Below are 20,596 nucleotides of genomic sequence, written 5' to 3'. Positions count from 1 at the left end.
GACAAAAAAAAGTGGGGTCGTGAAGGAGTTGGGGAGGCAGGAGGGTGGCTGGGTGACTCAGTAGGTTAAGCCTGGGACTATTTTTTTTTTTAATATTTTTAAATCTTTGTTTTTGAGAGAGAGAGAGAGAGAGAGAGAAACTGACAGAGTGTGAGTGGGGGAGGGGTAGAGAGAGAGAGAGGGAGACACAGAATCCAAAGCAGGCTCCAGGCTCTGAGCTGTCAGCATAGAACCTGATGTGGGGCTTGAACCCATGAACTGTGAGATCGTGACCTGAGCCAAAGTCAGATGCTTAAAGGACTGAGCCACCCAGGTGCCCCTTAACTCTTTTTTAAAAATTAATTAGTTTTTAAAATGTTAATTCCAGTATAGTTAACATACAGTATTATATTAGTTTCAAGTATACAATGTAGTGATTCAGCAGTTCTATACATCACCCAGTGCTCACTATGGCAAGCGGACTCCTTAATCCCATCACCTATTTCACCCATCTCCTCCCATCTCTACTCTGCTAACCATCAGTTTGTTCTCTATAGTTAAAAGTGTTTCTTGGTTTGTCTCTCTCTGAGCTTAACTCTTGACACAAAATAAGAGACTCTTAACCTTTTATGTCTGAGAGCAAAGTGAAGAACAAAGGACCTTAATCTGGAGGAGTTACAAAATGACTTTTCTTGCTTGCCAATTTATCTATCACTGAATAGAAGGAGATTTAGTTACCATCTGGTCTTAGATTATTTAACAGACGGGGAAAATATTGTTCTGGAAGGGCCACATTTTTGCTAGAGTTCAAGTGTTAAGTTGGTAGTGGTGTTATGCTGAGAGATACAGAGACCCACCGACACCACGGAAGCCGAATTAAGGGAGTCTTTATAATTGGCCAGGACCACACAGAGTTAACACAGAACTCTAAATGCGTGGCCCCAAGTCCAAGGACTTAGGGCTTTTTATAATGAGCAAGCAGGCAAGTGGGTAGTACAGAAACAGAATTGAGTGGTTCTTGTAGAAAGGCTACAAAGTGATAAAGAGAGCGGCCCTTATCCTGGTGTGTAGAACAACATTTGTTATTTTGAAGGCACAGTTTAGGGTTTTGGGGAGTCTGAAGGGAATAGCCATTATCTCAAGGACAAAGTGTGCAAACTGTGTCATAAATAACCATTGATGGGGAACATTAACCCTTGTCTTCTTATTTGTTTTTTCCTTGCACCTGAGGATAGTCACATAGCCCTCTGAGTGCGGGCCCAGATGGTAAACTCTGGGTCAAGATAGAAGGACTGAGGCTAAATTCATGTGCAACAGTGGGCTAGCCTGAATGCTCAGTTCTACTGCGAGGTTCCATTCTGCCTGCCATTCATCCTGCCCCTGGTTTGATTCAGCCCAAATAGTGCCTGTTCTGAATCCTGAGGTTAGTCATTTATTTTCTCTTTTTCCAAGTTTCCATTAGCCAACACCCAGATCCCGTGGTGCAAGGTGACATTTATTGGTGCCCTTATTCCCTGACGTTGCTGTTTAGCGTCTGGTTCCTCTTGGTTGTCTCCCTGGACATCCAAACCGGGGCTTCCTTCCTAAAACTGAAGCCCATGTTTTCTAGCAGCGAGACATACTTCATTCCTTTCAAAGATGGGAGTTGTGTGCTCCTCTCTCCTACTGCCCTGAGCTCAGTTACAGAAGTGAATGACCATGAGCTAAATTGCACCAAATATCTTATATACATGATTATCTTCTTTAATCCTTACAATTATCCTTGGATATAGGTATACCTTGTCTTGTGAAGAAATAGAGACTTAGAACATTAAGGAAATTGTGTATAAGAGTCACAGATAAAAGTCAACCATGAATCTTTAGAATCCAAAGCTCTGAATAACTATGCTACACTGTTTCTGATAGAAATAAAATAATAAAAAAAAATGGAAATCTCTTTTTAATTCTTTCCCCGAAGACTATATGAATAATATTCACCACAATAGAGATAAGCAAACAAACAAAAGAAAAACAAAACAAGGAAACCTCAGGACTCAGAGGAGTTAAGAAACTTGCTTTCCATCTCAGGGGTTTGGGATTTAAACATCAGATTTGACTGCAGAGCTTGTGTTGCCGTCGTTGTGCTACTTATCCAGCAATATTTGCTGCTGTATCATCATCATTATCATCATCTCACGATCGTCATAGAGCGTTTACTACATGGCAAGCGGTGTTCTTATAACTTGGCACATATCATCTGATTCAGGACTCAAAAAAGCGCCAGGGGATAGCTCTGCAGCCATTCTGGCTACATAATCGAGGAAGCACAGGGTCAGGGTTTGAATCATGTGGCCGAACTTACTCAGGAGTCTGGCCCAAGCCCAGCAGCCACTGCCTCACGTGCATGGTGCTTCGTAAGTTACAGTGCTATTTGAGTTGCCCTAAGCTTTGAGTGAGTCCTGTAAGTCAAGTGTCTTATTACTAGCATCCTACAGATAAGAAAACAGGCACTTAGAAAGGATAAGCAATTCTCAAAATGAAAGTAGCCAACAGGAGATGTCCAACAAGGACAGTCCTAGCCTAAATTTCATGCTGCCAAATAGTGACCTGAGTTGAAATGTTTTAATTTTTTAACGTTCTTTTATTTTTGATAGAGGGAGAGAGAGAGAGACAGAGGGAGACAGAGAGAGAAAGAAGGAGAGAGTGTGAGCAAGTGGGGGAGGGGCAGAGAGAGAGGGAGATAGAAAATCTGAAGCAGGCTCCAGGCTGTGAGCTGTCAGCACAGAGCCGAACGTGGGGGTTGAACCCATGAACTGTGATATCATGACCTGAGCTGAAGTAGGACGCTTAACCCACTGAGACACACAGGTGCCCCTAGACTGATTTGAAATGTTATCCAGAGAATGTGTCAGAATCAATACTGAAACTATAGCTACCAGAGAAACCACTACTTTCACTGGAAGCAGCAACTATTACCAGCTGAATTTACAGGCACAACAGGCATCACCACGAATGTGCTCCCATAAGGGCTACCACTGTTGTATCCACTGATCAAGGTAGTATCCCAGCCACTACAACCAGGTTAAATGAACCTGAAACTAGCATAGTCTTGTCAGAAACTGCAGCTACCACAATCTCTACTGGACTGATAACGAGAACATCTGCTAAGGTTTCAGTGGAACCTATAAACATCCGTTTGTATGGAACTGAGAGCCATAATATTCCTGACTACATTTTCAGCTGAACCTATGATCACAGCATCCAACATGGCTTCAACTGGACTAAAAATCATCATAATACATAATATCTGCTGAACATATAACCACAATATCAAAAGCAATAACAAGCACCACCCCTTAAGATTTATGACCATAATACCTGCCACCACTTCAGATGAATTACTCTTATACTAACTGGCATTTCCAGTTGGCCAAAACCAATACCCAGTTACCATAATTTCTGTAAAATCCTACTACCACAACAGCTACCACCACTTTAATTTAATTTATAGTCATAACAGGAAACACCAGCTAATCCTACAGCTACATTAGGAAGTAGCACTTGAACTAAATACACAACCACTTTAATTTCTACTGGTTCTACTACTCCACAGTTACCATTATCACCACCATTTCACTTCACCCCTACTCATGGTACCTTCAGTGAACATAGTACCTACCCTACTTCAGCTAAAATGCCGCTAACACAATGTCTACTGAATCCACCACTATAATCATGTCAAATTAAGTTACATATACTACTATTTCACTTGAGCCTACAATTTCCACACCTACCGCCATTTCAACTGAATATACAACCCTGAACAGATACCAGAACAATCACTATTTTCACTTCCAGTGAACCTTCTACTATAAATGCTAACACCACACCTCTTCTCCCCAACAACCCAATCTTTAATTACTGCCTTGAGGTTGTTACATCTAACCATCCCTGCAGTTGCTCATACTCTAAATTTAATCTACAAATGCTATCACAAGTGATTATTTGGCCAATAGAAATATTTCACTGGAGCCTGTAGCAATAACACCTGTTGGGAGCCATTCTGAACTCACTAGTTGAGAAAACTCCTTGTGAGGTTAAGGCAAGTTTGCACGGTCTCTTGCTGTCAGATGACAACTGATATCCACCCCCACTCAATTGTTTCTGCTTGAGCACTGACACCAGAAGCACCTTGTTGATTGGTATTCGGAGTGACTTATTCTGCCCTTGATATGATGATTGTACCTTGTGAAGGAACTTATTGTAGGGACTTCTGTTGGGATTAAGGGAGAAAACATTCCACTTCCTCAAAAACCTGTTTTTCTTATACTTCCCCTTAAGCAAACAGGCTATTGACCTGACTTAGTTCTCTTACAAAGAGCTAACTTTGCCTGTGCTATGCTAAAAACATTGTCCTGTTTGTATCTGAATGCTAAAGATGTCTTCCTTCCCCATAGGATAAGCATCTAAATCACCTACCTCAATCACTATTGATAAAGGTTATGCATGAGTCTTCTACAAATCTATGTTCTGGGAAATTTTTACTTATCAAAGAAATTTGTCATAAAAAATCATTGTCTAAGGCAAATGCCACTTCTGTGCTGTTACCCATACACTTAACCATAAATAAAGCTAAGTCTCAGTCAGTGCAGAGATGCCTGCCTGGTGACCAGAAAGAATCTCGCGGCTCTCATCCCTCTCTCACCAACACCGTCCATCCTTCAGGGACCCCTGGACCAGCTGGAACTGCACTCTGGCAAACACCTAAACTACTCCAGCAATAGCAATGTAGCTCATTACCAATGCACCAGTGCACAACACCAGATCTGCCTCATTTGCTTTCTGTGCCTATCAGAGCTCCATTTTATTAGGAATGATGCTTTGTTTTGTAAGAGTTTGACCCAGATGCCCCAGACATTTTGTTCTTTAGTACATGAATTCTCCGTGTATTGAATCAATAGATTATATGAATATATTAAACAAACTTACATGGAATAATTTTAAGTACTGTGTTTTGTTTTCTGCATGTGTAAAACTTTTATTTTCATAATTTTTCTTCAGATTGCTTTGTCAAGCAGCATACTTGCTAGAATTATTTGCTATTCTTTCATTTACCAAGTGCCTGTCCCCCAAAATATTGAAGAAGATACAGAAGAAACAACAATGCTGGCATAATTATTAAAATAATTAATTTGAACACTGTGCTTGAAATTTACTCTTTGTTAGAATTCCTAGATATTGAGATTCATACCACACCAACAGGATGGACCAGGATTGCATATTTATAAACACTTTTACAGTAGATTTTTTTTAAAGTTTATTTATTTATTTTGAGAGAGAGAGAGAGAGAGTGTGCGTGTGCATAAGTGGGAGAGGGGCAGAGAGAGAGAGAGAGAGGGAGAGAGAGAATTCCAAGCAGGCTCTGTGCTGTCAGCACAGAGCCCAGCATGGGGATTGATCCCATGAACTGTGGGATCATGACCTGAGCTGAAATCAAGAGTCAGACTGGGCCACCCAGGTGCCCCGACACACTCTAATCTTAACTTGGGTTTATAAAAGGTCATTTAAAGCGTATGTGTCTCATCAGGAAAGTGAGAATAATAGTACTTAATTCTTGTAGGTGTTATTAGAATTTGCTACCCACTGGACTAGGCATAAATATTCCTGTAATGTTAATAATATTATGTTAATCAAATCTTACATCCGAGGCTGTCCAACGGTGCCATTGCTTGCTGTAATCCAGCAATAGTTGAAACTTTTTATTCTTCTTCCTATCTACATTTGTAAAATGCCAGTTATGAGTCAGTTTACCAGCTGAAGACTTTATAAACTAGTATTTCAGAACAATAAGAATAAGGAAGGATATATTATTTTTAAAAATTGTAAAATTTCTACAAATGACATATATAGTCCCTCATATGAAGTGCTTGAGTGAGATGTGTTTTATAATTCAGGTTTTTAAAAATTTTATAAAGGCAATATGATATATTTACAATAACGCCATCAGGACTGTGGTAGCAAACTTGCAGCAAACATCAATATTTTTGTAATTAAACATACGCATAATCATGCTAAATTTATTAAAGGCTAAAAATAGTCTCTTTAGTTTTGATTAACTTTTGCTGCCAACTAAATTTGTGCCAGAGACGCAAAATAATTTGTTTTCAAAGCTTTTTGGATTTTGGAATTCTGCACCAAGGATCACAGACCTATATTCTGAAGAAAAAATGGTTTAATTGTGGGTGACCCCAGATATAGCAGGACCAGCGTTTAAGTCAATTGAGGGACCAAGGAAATTTTTGACTTGGTAAAAAAGAGAACTGAATCATGAAGGTCACTGTAAAATGGAATATCAGACCGTACAAAAACCATGAGTTCCCAGTCCCTGTGGTCAGAGATTAACTATGCAATTGCTGTTTGTTCTGTAGAAGCTGACATATTGAACCATTATGGAACCGATTTCCTAGCATACAAAACACGTACCTCTAACGATATAAAAAAGAACATTCTCTTTGCTTAAACAAAAATATTACAACTAAAAAATTTGGAAGTAAAATCAAAAGCCAAACATTCAATAAACAAAGCATAGGGGGTAAATAAAGGTTTTGCCTGTTTTAATCAATGCTGTCTGGATATCCAGGGTTGAGGCATGCCTGGGGTGTGCAAGGTGCTCAATAAACAGTTGGGGATAAGTTAATGAAAAACCGTGTTCTGTCAGTATAAACATATTTAAAATTTGTAAGTATACTTCAGATGGGTAATTAAGAAATTCAGTGACATGCATCAAAACATGTTTTTCTCCTGAAATTTCTATTTTAAGTAGGGCTAATTATTCTAGTTCCATTGTATTACTGAAATACTTTTTAATTACTTTTGATTCAGTGAAGGAACACCTGTTATAGAGATGGAGTCAGCTTTGAAAATACAATAAAACACCCTGATAGTGTTATGATTACCATATAGAAACATTTGCTGAAACTTTCAGGTTTCATTTTTAACTTTACTTGTAATGATTACTTCTAATTGCTTTGATAAAAAATTTGATAGGGCACTTTGGAGATTTATTTTTATTCCTTTCTTTTCTCCACAATGATCTTTCATACTTTTGAATTAATTGGGTTGCCTATCAGTATTTTACTTAGGCTTTGAAATTCTGTGCCTGATTACTTGGTTGTAATACTGGTAACAGAATGAAAAGTTTTAAGAATCCCTTTCTCTAAAATGTCTAAGATCAGAGGGCTACAGCCATCATATTAGCTCTCATATTATTAACTGACCAAAGAAGTCATAATCAAAGCATAGTGAGATTTCAAGCAAGAAAGATTTGTTTGAGTAACATGATTAAAAACATAGTTTTGACCTAGACTTCTAGATAACAATGCAATTCACTTCTCTGTTAGATGAATGAGAAATAGGACTTTCCCCCTGAAGACTGGCCAGCTATTAAACAATTCTCTGAACTGCTGTCGGCCAACATGACTTTCAGGTTTCTTTTTGGCTCTAAATCCTGTGATTAAAGACTTCTTATAGGAGATTTTGACAGAACAATGAGAGAGATACCCTTACTCTCTGTTCTTTATAACAATCCAGGTATGTTCTGTTTTTCCTGTTGATCTTTGAGTGGAGGCATTCATGAGAGTTGTTACTAATACATGCTGAAGAATTGTTCTTTGCAAAATAAAGAAAATTCTAATTTTTATATGGGAAATTAACCATGGAGCAATGTGTTGGTTAATTTTGTTGCTATTTTTATTAAGTTTAATATTTTCTGTGTTTTTCTTCCAAACTTTGGGACTGAGTCTTGCAACTGCTCGGTCCATTAGAGGCTGTGAACATGAGATCCAGTGACAGAGAAAACTTTCACTCTCTATGCCATTGCTGTAATGTTATGGATGCTGTCAAAAATGATGGAATTTTACCTACACCTTGGCTATGTTGCTCTAGTACCAAAGTAAGGCAAATGCCTATGAAGAATATAAGTGCAGTGATATTTTAAAGCAAATACAGTCAAATTTATCCCAAGTGTTTGGTAATTTGATCATTCTGATTTTCAAATAAATCAGCTTATTAGAAGGCCATGTTTAATGTTATTAACACCTCCAACCTATGTATGTCCTCTGTAGTCATGGCCATACCATGGCATCGTTGGTTTTGTTTCGACAGGAGTAAGAGTAGTAAGTATATATTTTTACTCCTCTTTAGAACAGATCCCTTCTGAGTTTTTCTAATTTTTTTTTTAAAAAATTCAGAATCCCAAAATATCAAGATACAAAGAACACAGTGGTATGGTCTGTTTTGTTTGCTACTAAACTTGTTGTACAGGCAAAGTAACTGGCACACTTTAGAAACTCAGCATTCTCACCTGTTGAGTGAATAAATCAATAGAAGTTCATCCTTTTTCAATTTGGGATGAACTAGATTTCTTGACAAAACATTTACAACAACAAAACTCAGTCTCCAGATTTTCAATATTCCATCACTCCTTTGGCATTATTGCCTAGGAAATTGATTCTAATCATTTTAAAATACATGTAAATTCCCAAGCAACTGCCCAAGTGGGCTTCCAGACACCAGCCTGGAGACTGAAAAGGTGAAGCCATCCTAAGGCCATGGGTGACTAAGAGATGGCAAGAAGGCATTCATGCTTGGCCAGAGAGAAAGTGAGGGCAAACTTCTAACTCACAATTTTTTCTTGGATTGGTCCTAAAATAGAAGACAGGTGTCTGAAAGATGGGGCCAAAGGGAAGAAAAAAATTAGTATGTAAGATTTTCAGAGTTCCTTTCTGTAAGGAGGGTTATTGAGGGGGTAATCACAGTAGCACTCAGAAGCTGTATTGATTTTCTATGATTAACACCTCATTTCCTTCTCTAAGATGGATTCCATGTTAGTGAATAACTACTTAGGATTTAGGTTAATCCTCACCATCACGGATGCATGATGCATCCACTAGCCATTTAAATTATTTCTCAGAGTTGCAGGTATAAAGGGCCACACATGAACTGAAAAATATCCTTGAAGGTAAGTCTATAGTATTATAGACTCAAGAATGGACAGAAAGCGTGGAAAATATGTAGTGAATATTGAACACTCTGAAAACCAGCTTGTGAGTATTGTTGCTCTATTTTAATAATTTGCCTATATTGCTATCTCATTTTCAGCTTTTAAAATCAGTTGAATTTCTTTACTATTATGTGGTCAATGCCATAATTTTGCATTATTCCCGAAAAGGAAGCATAGCCATGTATTAAAATTTTATGGTTCAACTTCTTATGTTATATTCTTCTGTATTGTACTGTAAAAAGTATTCTATATATTTGCTAATTTAAAGGAATAGCAGTTTCTCTTACCTCATGATATACAAATAAATCCATTCACTTTCTATATTCACCATCATGTAAACATATAGCTCCAATGAGTATCTTTGGTTTGGTCTTTAATATTTTTATAATCTGATTCTTTGATTTTATATACTAACCCTGTCAGAACTTAGGTTTCTAAATCTGCTGGAAATCCAGATATTAATCTTGGATAATGTCTTTAGGCCTAAGAAAGAAATCCTTTAAAAATTTCTACTGTGTAATAAGAAATATGGTTATTTCCTCTATTAAAAAATTTTAAAACATTTATTTATTTTGAGAGAGAGAAACAGAGCATGAGCAGGGGAGGAGCAGAGAAGGAGGGAGACACAGAAACTGAAGCAGACTCCAGGCCCTGAGCTGTCAGCACAGAGCCTGATGCGGAGCTCAAACCCATGAAGTGTGAAATCATGACCTGAGCCAGAGTCAGATGCTTAACCGACTGAGCCACTCAGGTACCCCTATTTTATCTATTTTTAAATGTTTTACGCCAAGAATTAAGCGTTTACTGTATAGTTCTGTTTTTTTAATATCTGAACAAATAGTCAGAACAAAAGATGGAAGGGGCCCCTGGGTGGCTCAGTTGGTTGAGCATCTGACTCTTGATTTTGGTTCAGGGCATGATCTTGTGGTTTGTGAGATCGAGCACAGAGATTACTTGGGAATCTCTCTCCCCCTCTCTTTCTGCCCCTCCCTGGCTCTCTTACTCCCTCTCAAAAGAAATAAATAAACTTTAAAATAATTGAATAAAAAATAAAGGAGATGATTTACTTTAAAAAAGAACAAAGGATGGAAATGTGCTAAAAATTAAAATAGTAAGTTAAAATTCTCTGCCTGAAGACGAAATATTTTTGGAGCTATGGCAATTAGCCCATATTAATTGCCTACAGATAAGCCAAAGAAGAAAGCCTTTGCTTGGTAAGTGTTGATTGAATAAAAGAATCCCAAGGAGAATTCTTGGTTGACCAAAAGAAAAGGCGTTTGTCCTTTTGAGTCATACTAAGGACTCTCCTGAAGCCATTCTCCTGTCACTTCTGAGTTCGACACTCAGGACACCTGAATACGCAAATGGAAAAAAAAAAAATCCCTGTAGCCACATATTCATAATCTTCCTAGTTTCTCTTGATAACAAGAAACTTGAAGGTGTTTACAAATATTATTTTGAGTTGTTTTTACAGTGTATATCTGGATAGGTGGCTAAATATTTCACTTTATTATGGATATTTAAAGTATAGTTATAAAAATATCTTTCTCCTAAGGCCAAATTCAATAGCGAAGTTTAAGACTTATTTGAAGATTATAAACAAAAACAAAATAAATGTTGGTGTTTTGTTTTCCTGTTGGGATATGTGAGATCTTAAGTTAATGCTTATACAACCAGGGGCAAAACCCATAGAACATTTTTTGGAAACGATAGCTAATTCTCTTCAGTTGCCTATGGCCATTCTTAGCTAAAGCTGATGATCTGATTAAACATTTGGAACTCTTTAACTGTTCCAACTGTGTAGAGGCTCCACCTATACTAAGAGCCAGAGCAACATAACACAGTAAAAATTATTACTTGGGCTGCAATATGACTCCACAGCTGAACCTAGATCATAGACTCTCAACCCCAAGTGTAGACACCACCCATCATCTTTCTTCCTTGAAAGGGCCTGGGTTCCGTGAGGGTCAGAAAATTTGGAAAACTGACCTGGGGACTGAATTTTATTTTATTTACAAAGTGCATTAAAGTATTCTAGTTCATCAGCCACAGGCAAACTGGATAATAACTCCAGCATCGTCAGCACTTAGCAAAATGAGCAAGGTTGTTATTAAAGGTAAGTCCAACATCACTCAAATTGAGCTAGTGAATAACATGGCGTTTGTTTAGTTTTCTCAATAAAACAGAGCTGTTTTCTTTCTTTGGTATAACAGAAAAATCTATCTCAAAAAACTCTTTGCTGCCAAGAGGACTCCATCTTATCAGTATTTAATAACCATCATATTTATTTTTTGTGTTGTTTATAATAGTTCTCAGTGACCACATACATTTCTAGTCTGAACTCATGAGTTGACGCATCAGCGCTTTTTATAGTTCTTTAATAATGGGTTATTACATCAACATGACCCAAGGCAACTAGTAGTAGTAACAGTAGGAATAAAAACACTGTTGTAGCTGCTACTACTATTACTACTACTGACAGCCAACACTTACTGAGTGCATACAGACATTGCTCTAACCCTTTTCCAGTTGTTTACTTATTAATCCTCACAGCACATCTACAGTAGTTAGTTTTAGTTTTTGTCTTTGGAAGATGAGCAAGGAGTGGCAGAGATGCCCTTGATTCACAACTAGAAAGAAACATTATCATTCTATGAGATAAAGATCCCCAGACTATCCTACGTTGTTTTTGAGATGTAACAAAACTCTCGGCCCAGATCCATAAAGTCCTGAACTTGTTCCACTCCCATTTTCATTTCATTTTGTTTTTTGCCCTTTGAAAACACCTCTTCCCCCAAATCTTTGCCATTTTTAATCCTTATTGCCCCCTTTCTCAACAATATGGAGCAAGTTTTATGCCTCCCTATTATAATAGCATATAAAGTCCTGAAGAGCAGAGAAATTTTTGTTGTTGAGAATTGCTTTTATACTGCTGTATGTCCAAGAGGAACCCAGCATAAATGTATCACAAACTGACAAATGATTTGTCTTCTGTGTCTGTCATGGGTATGCAAATTCCATTGCATAGAGCATGGTACGGATTATGTGAAGGAGTCTCTTTGTATGACAAGTTTTCACTAGTCAAGTGTAGATTAGTATATGCTGTGTTAATATCTTACCATGGTTTAGTATAATATACTATATATGGTGGAGCAGGATGGAGTGGAAAGTACACTGGCCTTAACACTGGATGGTCTGGGCTCCAGTGCTTGCCATTATGTCATTATGGGTTGATGATGATGATGATGATGATGATGATGATGATGATGATAATGACAGTAATTGCCGCAAGAGCTTTTTGGCTTTAACATTCTATTCCTTATGTGAATTGAGACTTCCTACTATATTCTCCACCTACAGCAGCTTGTAACATGAGAGTATTTAATACATGCAAGTAATATGGTAAAGGTGGGATGACATACATTCCTGACCTGGAACATTAGTAACTTACAAAATTTAGTTAAGTGTAATATATAATAATCTAGATTTTTTTTGTTCTTCAGAGTATAATAAGAAAACATTCCTTTTAAAAGTTTTATTATGTGTTATGCCTTTTAAAAGTGATACTCTTGATTATGTTTTATAGAAGAGTAATGTTAGAAATTCAACACCATGGCTTTCTATTCACTTATGTTTTATTTCTATAGCCAATCACATGTTCAAATGACCAACAGGCTCACAGTTCTGCATGCTGGCATCCACCTTCAAGTGACACAACTGGTCATGTCTCTTCCAACTTAACTGGGGTCTATGTGAGCCCAAGAGACCTTGCACACTCAAGATACCCACACACAGAATTATCCAGTACACAGGTAATGTTTGATTTAGCAGCTTTTACCCAGGTAGAAATGTGCTTTATACAGGGACACATTTGTTCTATTATTTCCCAAGAAATATATTTAATCGTTTAATACACCCACATTCATGTTAAGCATTTGCTATATTCTCAGTATAATTATAAGTCACTGTGAGGCAATTCATAAGAAGAATATGTGATAATCTCTGTTTCTGAAGAGCTGATGTTCTAGTTGGGGACTCAGATATTTGCATAGATAGCGAACATATATGAAAATAAAAGGAATCAATTTAAAGTACAAATGCAGGTGGAGAGAGGCAGAAGAGCAATATGTTGAGAGTGTAGGGTTTAATTCACAAATTAGACTCTGATGGGAGACTGTGTCATATTCAGAGCTTGAAGGGTCCTACTTAATTGGTGATCACCTTGTTTGCTTCCACTGTTCTAACCTTTGGACCTGTATGTGGCACTATCCATAGGATTCTTCCTTCTGACCTCTGGTGCATATGACCTTGACATAGAAATCTGGCTCTGTTCTCCAGGTTTTTTTCCCCACTAGCTTTGGAGACTAGATCCAGATCTCTGGTTCCTGACCTTATCCGTTGGCTGAACTAACTTTACCTCAGGATTGTATCTCTCCATCTTCAGCCCTATTACAGCAATTAGACCTTGACTATAAATTACTTATTCTACTTGAAAGTTTGATTGGGTTTCCATGACTGGAATTTTTACCTGTGTTGCTTAATCTTGTTGTAGAGTCTTGGTAGAAAGAGTCTGAGCCTTGTTTTCTTGAATTTGGATAAAAGTATAAACTGTTTATACTGTTGCTGGGACAATATGAAAGAATGAATGAGCTCAATAGGGTGGAGTGAGAAGATGTTTCTTCTTGTTTGCAGAGGTAAACTAATTTATGTAATCATAGAATTGAGAAGTCTTAGATAACATCTCATCTGGTAGTTTTTAAACCCAGCTGCATTTTATTTTATTTTATTTTTTTAAAGAGATTTTACTTTTTTTAAATGTTTTATTTATTTATAGGAGAGAGAGAGAGACAGCGTGAGCAGGGGAGGGTCAGAGAGAGAGGGAGACACAGACTCTGAAATAGGCTCCAGGCTCCGAGCTGGCAGTCAGCACAGAGCCCGATGGGGGGCTCGAAACCACGAACCGCGAGATCATGACCTAAGTGAAAGTCGGACGCTCAACCGACTAAGCCACCCAGGCGCCCCACCCAGCTGCATTTTAGAATCCCAATTAAATCGGACGCTCTGGGGGTGGGGCCCAGGCATCAATTAGCATGGTTTTTGCCAAGAGTGACCTACAAAGAAGAACTTAGGTGTCCTATTGTCTGGTTATGTGCACTTTATTCCATTAAACTGCCCTTGTATAATTTTTTAAAAGTAGTATAGACTTCTCCCAGATGTGCATGAACCCTTTTGCCACGTTTTTCTTTCTTTTTTTTTTTTCTTTACAAATAGTTTATTGTCAAATTAGTTTCCACATAACACCCAGTGCTCATCCCCACAGGTGCCCCCCTCCGTGCCCATCCCCCCTCCCCCCCCACATCCATCAGTCCTCAGTTTTTTCTCAGCATTCAAGAGTCTCTCATGGTTTGCCTCTCTCCCTTTCCCCCACCATTTCCCCCCTTCTCCCCCATGGTCCTCCGTCAAGTTCCTCCTAATCCTCCTAAACATGCAAACATACGATATTTGTCCTTCTCTGCCTGACTTATTTCGCTCAGCATAACACCCTCAAGGTCCATCCATGTTGCTACACATGGCCAGATTTCATTGTTTCTCATTGCCATGGAGTATTGCATGGTATAGATAAACCACATCTTCTTGATCCATTTATCTGTTGATGGACGCTTAGGTTCTTTCCATGTGCCACGTTTTTCTTTTGAGACTTCTTTGTAATGTTTTCAGTCAAGGTAAAGAAAAGGTTTATTTTTTCTGGGGCTAACTTGGCCTTGGTGGCCCATGTTTTCATTCTACTCCTGTTGCTTTGGGGGTGCAACCCTTTACACCCTTCCAACAAATACTGTGGCCTATATTGCATAATGTTTAAATCTAGTCTAGTGTGTATGGAAGGCATGTATGTTGTATCCCATTCTTTGAGGGTATTGCTCTCACCCAGCTGATTATGAAATAATCAGTCATGTTAGACAATTGAAAACTTACATACACGACACTGTGCCATGCACTTTATAAACATTGTCTTATGTTTTCATCTTTCTAGGTGTTATTAAGTATTATTACCCTTATGAGGGAACTGAGACTTTTTTTAAAATTTTTTTTTAAGGTTTTTATTTATTTCTAGGAGAGAGAGAGAGAGACAGCGTGAGCAGAGGAGGGTCAGAGAGAGAGGGAGTCACAGACTGAAACAGGCTCCAGGCTCTGAGCTGGCAGTCAGCACAGAGCCCGACGCGGGGCTCAAACCCACGAACCGCGAGATCATGACCTAAGCGAAAGTCAGATGCTTAACCGACTAAGCCACCCAGGCGCCCCTGAGGGAACTGAGACTTAGAAAGATAAAGCTACCAATGGTCCATAGCTAATAAGTGGCAGAGCTACAATTCAACCCCAAATCTGTTGGACTCCAAAGCTCTTAACTTTATTTTCTATACTATCCTGCATCCAAAATAAACATAGTTTTGAAAACTAGTGACTTTACGTATGTTATTTCTAATCTTCTCAGCAAGAATATAAAATAGATATTTTAGGGGCACCTGGGTGGCTCAGTCAGTTGGGCGTCCGACTTCAGCTCAGGTCATGATCTCACAGTTCGTGGGTTCAAGCCCCACGTCGGGCTCTGTGCTGACAGCTAGCACAGAGCCTGGAGCCTGCTTCTGATTCTGTGTCTCCCTCTCTCTCTGTCTGTCCCCCACTCATGCTGTCTCTCTCTCTCTCTCTCAGAAATAAATAAAACATTAAAGAAAAATAGGTATTTTAAACTCTGTATTTTAAGATAAGGGGATCTGAGGCTCAGAGAAGGTAAGAAATTGTTTAAGATTTCATAGCTCTGAACTTTATAACATTTTTCCCATCAAAAAGACTGTACTCTTCTACTCTGCTTTGTTGCCTAAGAATAAAGCAACAAATATTTGCAAAAACACTTTAGAATTGACAACGCAAGTTAATTTTGTTAATTCTTAAGGTAACTCTGTAATTCACAAGCTGTTTTATCTCCATTTTGTAAATGATGAAATAGGGAGTACCAGAAGTTATGCAATTCCATGGTTTTTCTTTTAAATCATGGTGGTGAATAACATAATCTATGATGAGGATTAGTGAGAAAATAAGCAGGCTTTTGGTTTATCTTGTTGAAATGTACATCACTAAAAAACTACCAGGGAGCTCTTTTCATTGTGCACTTTCAGGTAATAAGCCTGGGAAGGACATAATGTACTCAGGTGGATTCTCTGGGTCTGTCTGGTAATATTACGTGCTAGGCAGCTACCTACCTGATGGTTGATAGGAAGTTACATATATATGTATATATATATTAGAATATTGGAAATACCCTAATTATAAAAAAGCCTCAGAGTTTATAATTCCTCTTCTGATAACAGAATCACTGAGAAAACAGGGCACTATTGCAAAAATAGGTGCCTGATGAGTCTGTGCTGTATTCTGGGTGATAAATGGACGATGAGAGAGGCATTTACAATCAACAGACTATTTGTGCCAAGATTCCACTTTAGATGTAAGGATGATGCAGAAACTGAGTGAAAGGACCCAAGGCTATTTCACTAGTCCAAGGCAAAGATAAAGGAAGCTTGGACTAGAGTGGTATCAACAGAGATAGAGAAAATCAATAATATGGGTGATATTTAGCAGATACAGCTAAAGGGCTTGGTAATGGATTGGGAGATTTCAGGATGATCCCTTTGTTATAGCTTATGGAACTGAATGTAATGGATGGTGTTAGCATTTAAAGAGATGTGGGCTCCTGGGTGGCTCAGTTGGTTAAGCGTCCAACTTCGGCTCAGGTCATGATCTCATGGTTCATGGGTTCCAGCTGCGTGTCAGGCTCTGTGCTAACAGCTAGCTCAGAGCCTGGAGCCTGTCTTCAGATTCTGTATCTCCCTCTCTCTCTGACCCTCCCCTGCTTGCACTCTCTCTCTTACTCTCAAAACTAAATTTAAAAACATTAAAAAAATAAAAAAAAAAGAGATGTGGGAACTGGCCAGGTTTCACTGGGAAGATAATGTTTTGGGTTTGGACACAGTGAGTTTGAGACATCATTTAGACATCCAAGATATGGTGTCATGTAAGCATTTGAAGGTCAGAGTGCAGAGCTGGACTGGAGATAAATTAGAGAGTCATTTATATATGGATAGTAATTAAAATCATAGGAAAGAGGAAGCATAGAATGGTCAAATCCAGTCCACTGCCTATTTTTGTAAATAAAATGGTATTGGAATACAGTCATGCTCACTTGCTTACTCAATGTCTATGGCTGCTTGAAGACTATAATGGTAGGTTGGAGTTGTTGTGACCAAAACTGTATGGCTCACAAAGCTGAAACTATTTACTACCTTTTCCTTTACAGAAAAAGTTTGCTGACCCTAAACCTGGGAATGTCATCTCTAAAGCTGAATGTAGATAGTGAGCATCTAAAAGAAACTGGGAAGATTTGTGTGTGTGTGGGGGGGTGGTGTGGTTAGGAGGAAATCAATGAAAATGGAATATCACAAAAGCCAAGGGAGGAGACTGTTCAAAAAGGAGGAGGGATGGTCTTCAGAGGCAACTGCTACTGAGGGGTTGAGTATGGTGAGAGCTAAAATATGTGAATTAGATCTGAATGAATAAATGTCACATGTGATTTTAGTAAGAGGTGTTTCAGTGGCATGGCAGAGGCCAAAGCCAGACAGAATTGGGTTGAAAAGTGTGCAAATGGAGATGTTGCATTTAGACAACTCAAGAAATTTCATTTAACGGAGAGAGAGAAAGGGAAGTAGCTAGAGGGGTATTTGGAATCGAAGGAGGGTTTTTTGTTTAAAATGGAAGAGATTTGAGTGCATATAGATGTTAAAAGGAAAAAATCCATTTAAGAGGAAAGTGGTGAAGTATTTAGTCCCAGAGGAAGAATGAAAAAAGAGAAAAGTTGCTGAGAAGGATATGGGGGATGAGATCCAAGGGCAGATAGGCAGATCCACTTCCGGCAGAAAGAGGGCTAGATCCTCTGTGTCAGTCAGTGAAGGAAGAGAGGTAGAGCCCAGGCATGCTTAGGTTTGCAGGTGTGATACCTGTGGGGCTTTGCAAGAGTTTCCATTTGATGGCTTCAAGTTTTCCAGTGAGGTAGAAAGGAGGTGAAGTCATTTGATGGGAATGAGGTGGGTCAATTTGTAAGGGTTGGTGGGTGGAGGTTACGTGTTTGAAGAGAGAGAAGATTGAGAAAGATTTATAAAATGAGAGTATATCTTAGGGAAATATAATAGGATGATGGAACAGTCCAGAAGATCCATTCAAGGATGGTGACCATACATTTATCTTGAATCTGATTTGCCCAGGTACTTGACTTTCCCTGACTGTGGTTACTCAAGGGCAAGTCCAGAGAAAGCAGTCATTTATTTGCCAGTTGGAGGAAGGGAGGAGAGAAGTACAAGAGATTTTAGGGGGTTAGTTTTATTGAAATAATGAACCATGAACAAAAGGTGGATAAGGAGGTATTGAGTAAAGCAAGTTCTGCTGGGCCAATAATTTTTAACATGACTTAAAAAAGGTTGCTATAGGGATAATTGAATAAATAAGCTGGAAGGAGAGGAGATAGTGGTAAGAGCATAGGATTCTTGAGGAAGTGATTTTGGAAGTGGAACATTTTGGGGTAATAAAACAGTTTTTATTAAATTAAAAAATTATAGTTTTTATTGGGGTAATTATAATATCCATTAGAGGATTAGTGTGTGACAGAGAATTTACCATTCAAGTGCTGTTCTGCCTATGTGAAAAGACAAAGCTCTCACTTTCCATTGTTGGAATATTTTCCAATAAAAGAAGATGAGAAATTGGTAGATTCTGATTTCTTCTAATGTTAAAGAAAGTAAGCACTTACTTTCACCTGGATAAAAACTTGGACTATAAGCCTAAATTTCTTTAGATATATATAGGGATTGAAATCATGTTAATGCACTAAGTATAAATAACACAAAAGAGATGAAAATCACAGGAATTTTTATAACTGGTATTGTCATTTATACTCTTCTTAGGCAAAAAGAAATTGGTGTAATAACTTGTCTCTGTGGAAAGTCTTTTTGGCTTGCCTCTTAGCCTGTGTGATAACAACAGCAATTGGAGTGCTCATAATATGCCTGGTGAACAATAGAGAAAATGACAATCCTTCCAATACTAACAAGCTACCTGCAAACAATGAGGAGCCTATACTTAACATTCCTGGAATGACCTCTACTACTTCACAACCTGAAGGAACCACCATGTCAACTGAACCCACATCAAAAACCACTTCAACAGAATCTAAAACCACTGCAATGCCCATTGAACCTACAACCACATCGGCCATCACCATCATTTCAACTGATCCCACAACCTCACAAGCCATCACTATCACTTCAACTGAACCTACAACCTCAACAGCCACTGTGGTTACTTCAACAGAACCTACAACCACATCAGCCATCACCGTTTCTTCAAATGAACCCACAGCCTCAACAGCTACCACCATTGCTTCAACGGGACCTACAAACACAACAACCATCACTATTGCTTTACCTGAACCCTCAACCTCAATATCCATCACCAGCACTTCAACAGAACCTACAACCACAGCATCCATCACTATTGCATCAACCAAACCCACACACATGACAACCACCACCATTGCTTCAGCAGAACCCACAATCACGTCAGCCATCACCATCGCTTCAACTGAACCCACAACCTCGACAGCCACCACCATCGCTTCATCAGAACCCACAACCTCAACAGCCACCACTATTGCTTCAGCAGAACCTACAACCACATCAGCCACCACCATCGCTTCAACTGAACCCAAAACCTCGACAGCCACCACCATCGCTTCAACAGAACCTATAACCACATCAGCCACCACCATTGCTTCAGCAGAACCTACAACCACATCAGCCACCACCATCGCTTCAACTGAACCCACAACTTCGACAGCCACCAGTATTGCTTCAGCAGAACCTACAACCACATCAGCCACCACCAGCGCTTCAACTGAACCCACAACTTCAACAGCCACCAATATTGCTTCAGCAGAACCTACAACCACATCAGCCACCACCAGTGCTTCAACTGAACCTATAACCTCGACAGCCACCACCATTGCTTCAACAGAACTTACATTAGCTACCATCATCACTTCAACAGAACCCACAACCTTGACAGCCACCACCATCGCTTCAACTGAACCCACAACTTCGACAGCCACCACTATTGCTTCAGCAGAACCCACAACCTTGACAGCCACCACCATCGCTTCAACTGAACCCACAACTTCGACAGCCACCACTATTGCTTCAGCAGAACCCACAACCACATCAGCCACCACCATCGCTTCAACTGAACCCACAACTTCGACAGCCACCAATATTGCTTCAGCAGAACCTACAAGCACATCAGTCACCACCATCACTTCAACTGTCCCTATAACCTCAACAGCCACCACCATTGCTTCAACAGAACTTACAACATTAGCTACCATCATCACTTCAACAGAACCCACAACCTTGACAGCCACCACCATCACTTCAACAGAACCCACGACTTCAACAGCAACCACCATTGCTTCAGCAGAACCTA

The 20,596-nt window shown here is 38.9% G+C and overlaps 1 protein-coding gene across 1 annotated transcript in view; it reads left to right on the top strand.

Annotated features, from left to right (window-relative positions):
* The first annotated feature begins 910 nt into the window (after window positions 1-910).
* Window positions 911-20,596, top strand: part of LOC120247379 (dynactin associated protein) — a 22,875-nt gene continuing 3,189 nt past the window's right edge. Inside the window, exons 1-3 of the mRNA XM_039255247.1 lie at window positions 911-961; window positions 2,225-2,372; window positions 19,085-20,407. Coding sequence (XP_039111178.1) covers window positions 911-961; window positions 2,225-2,372; window positions 19,085-20,407 — 1,522 coding nt within the window. The remainder of the gene's footprint in view (window positions 962-2,224; window positions 2,373-19,084; window positions 20,408-20,596) is intronic.

The sequence above is a fragment of the Hyaena hyaena genome, unplaced genomic scaffold (genome assembly GCF_003009895.1).
Source record: "Hyaena hyaena isolate Hyena2069 unplaced genomic scaffold, ASM300989v1 scaffold_523, whole genome shotgun sequence".
Classification (NCBI taxonomy): Eukaryota; Metazoa; Chordata; class Mammalia; order Carnivora; family Hyaenidae; genus Hyaena; species Hyaena hyaena.
The sequence above is the reverse complement of the archived record's forward strand: the minus strand, read 5'-3'. Positions and strand labels throughout refer to the sequence as shown.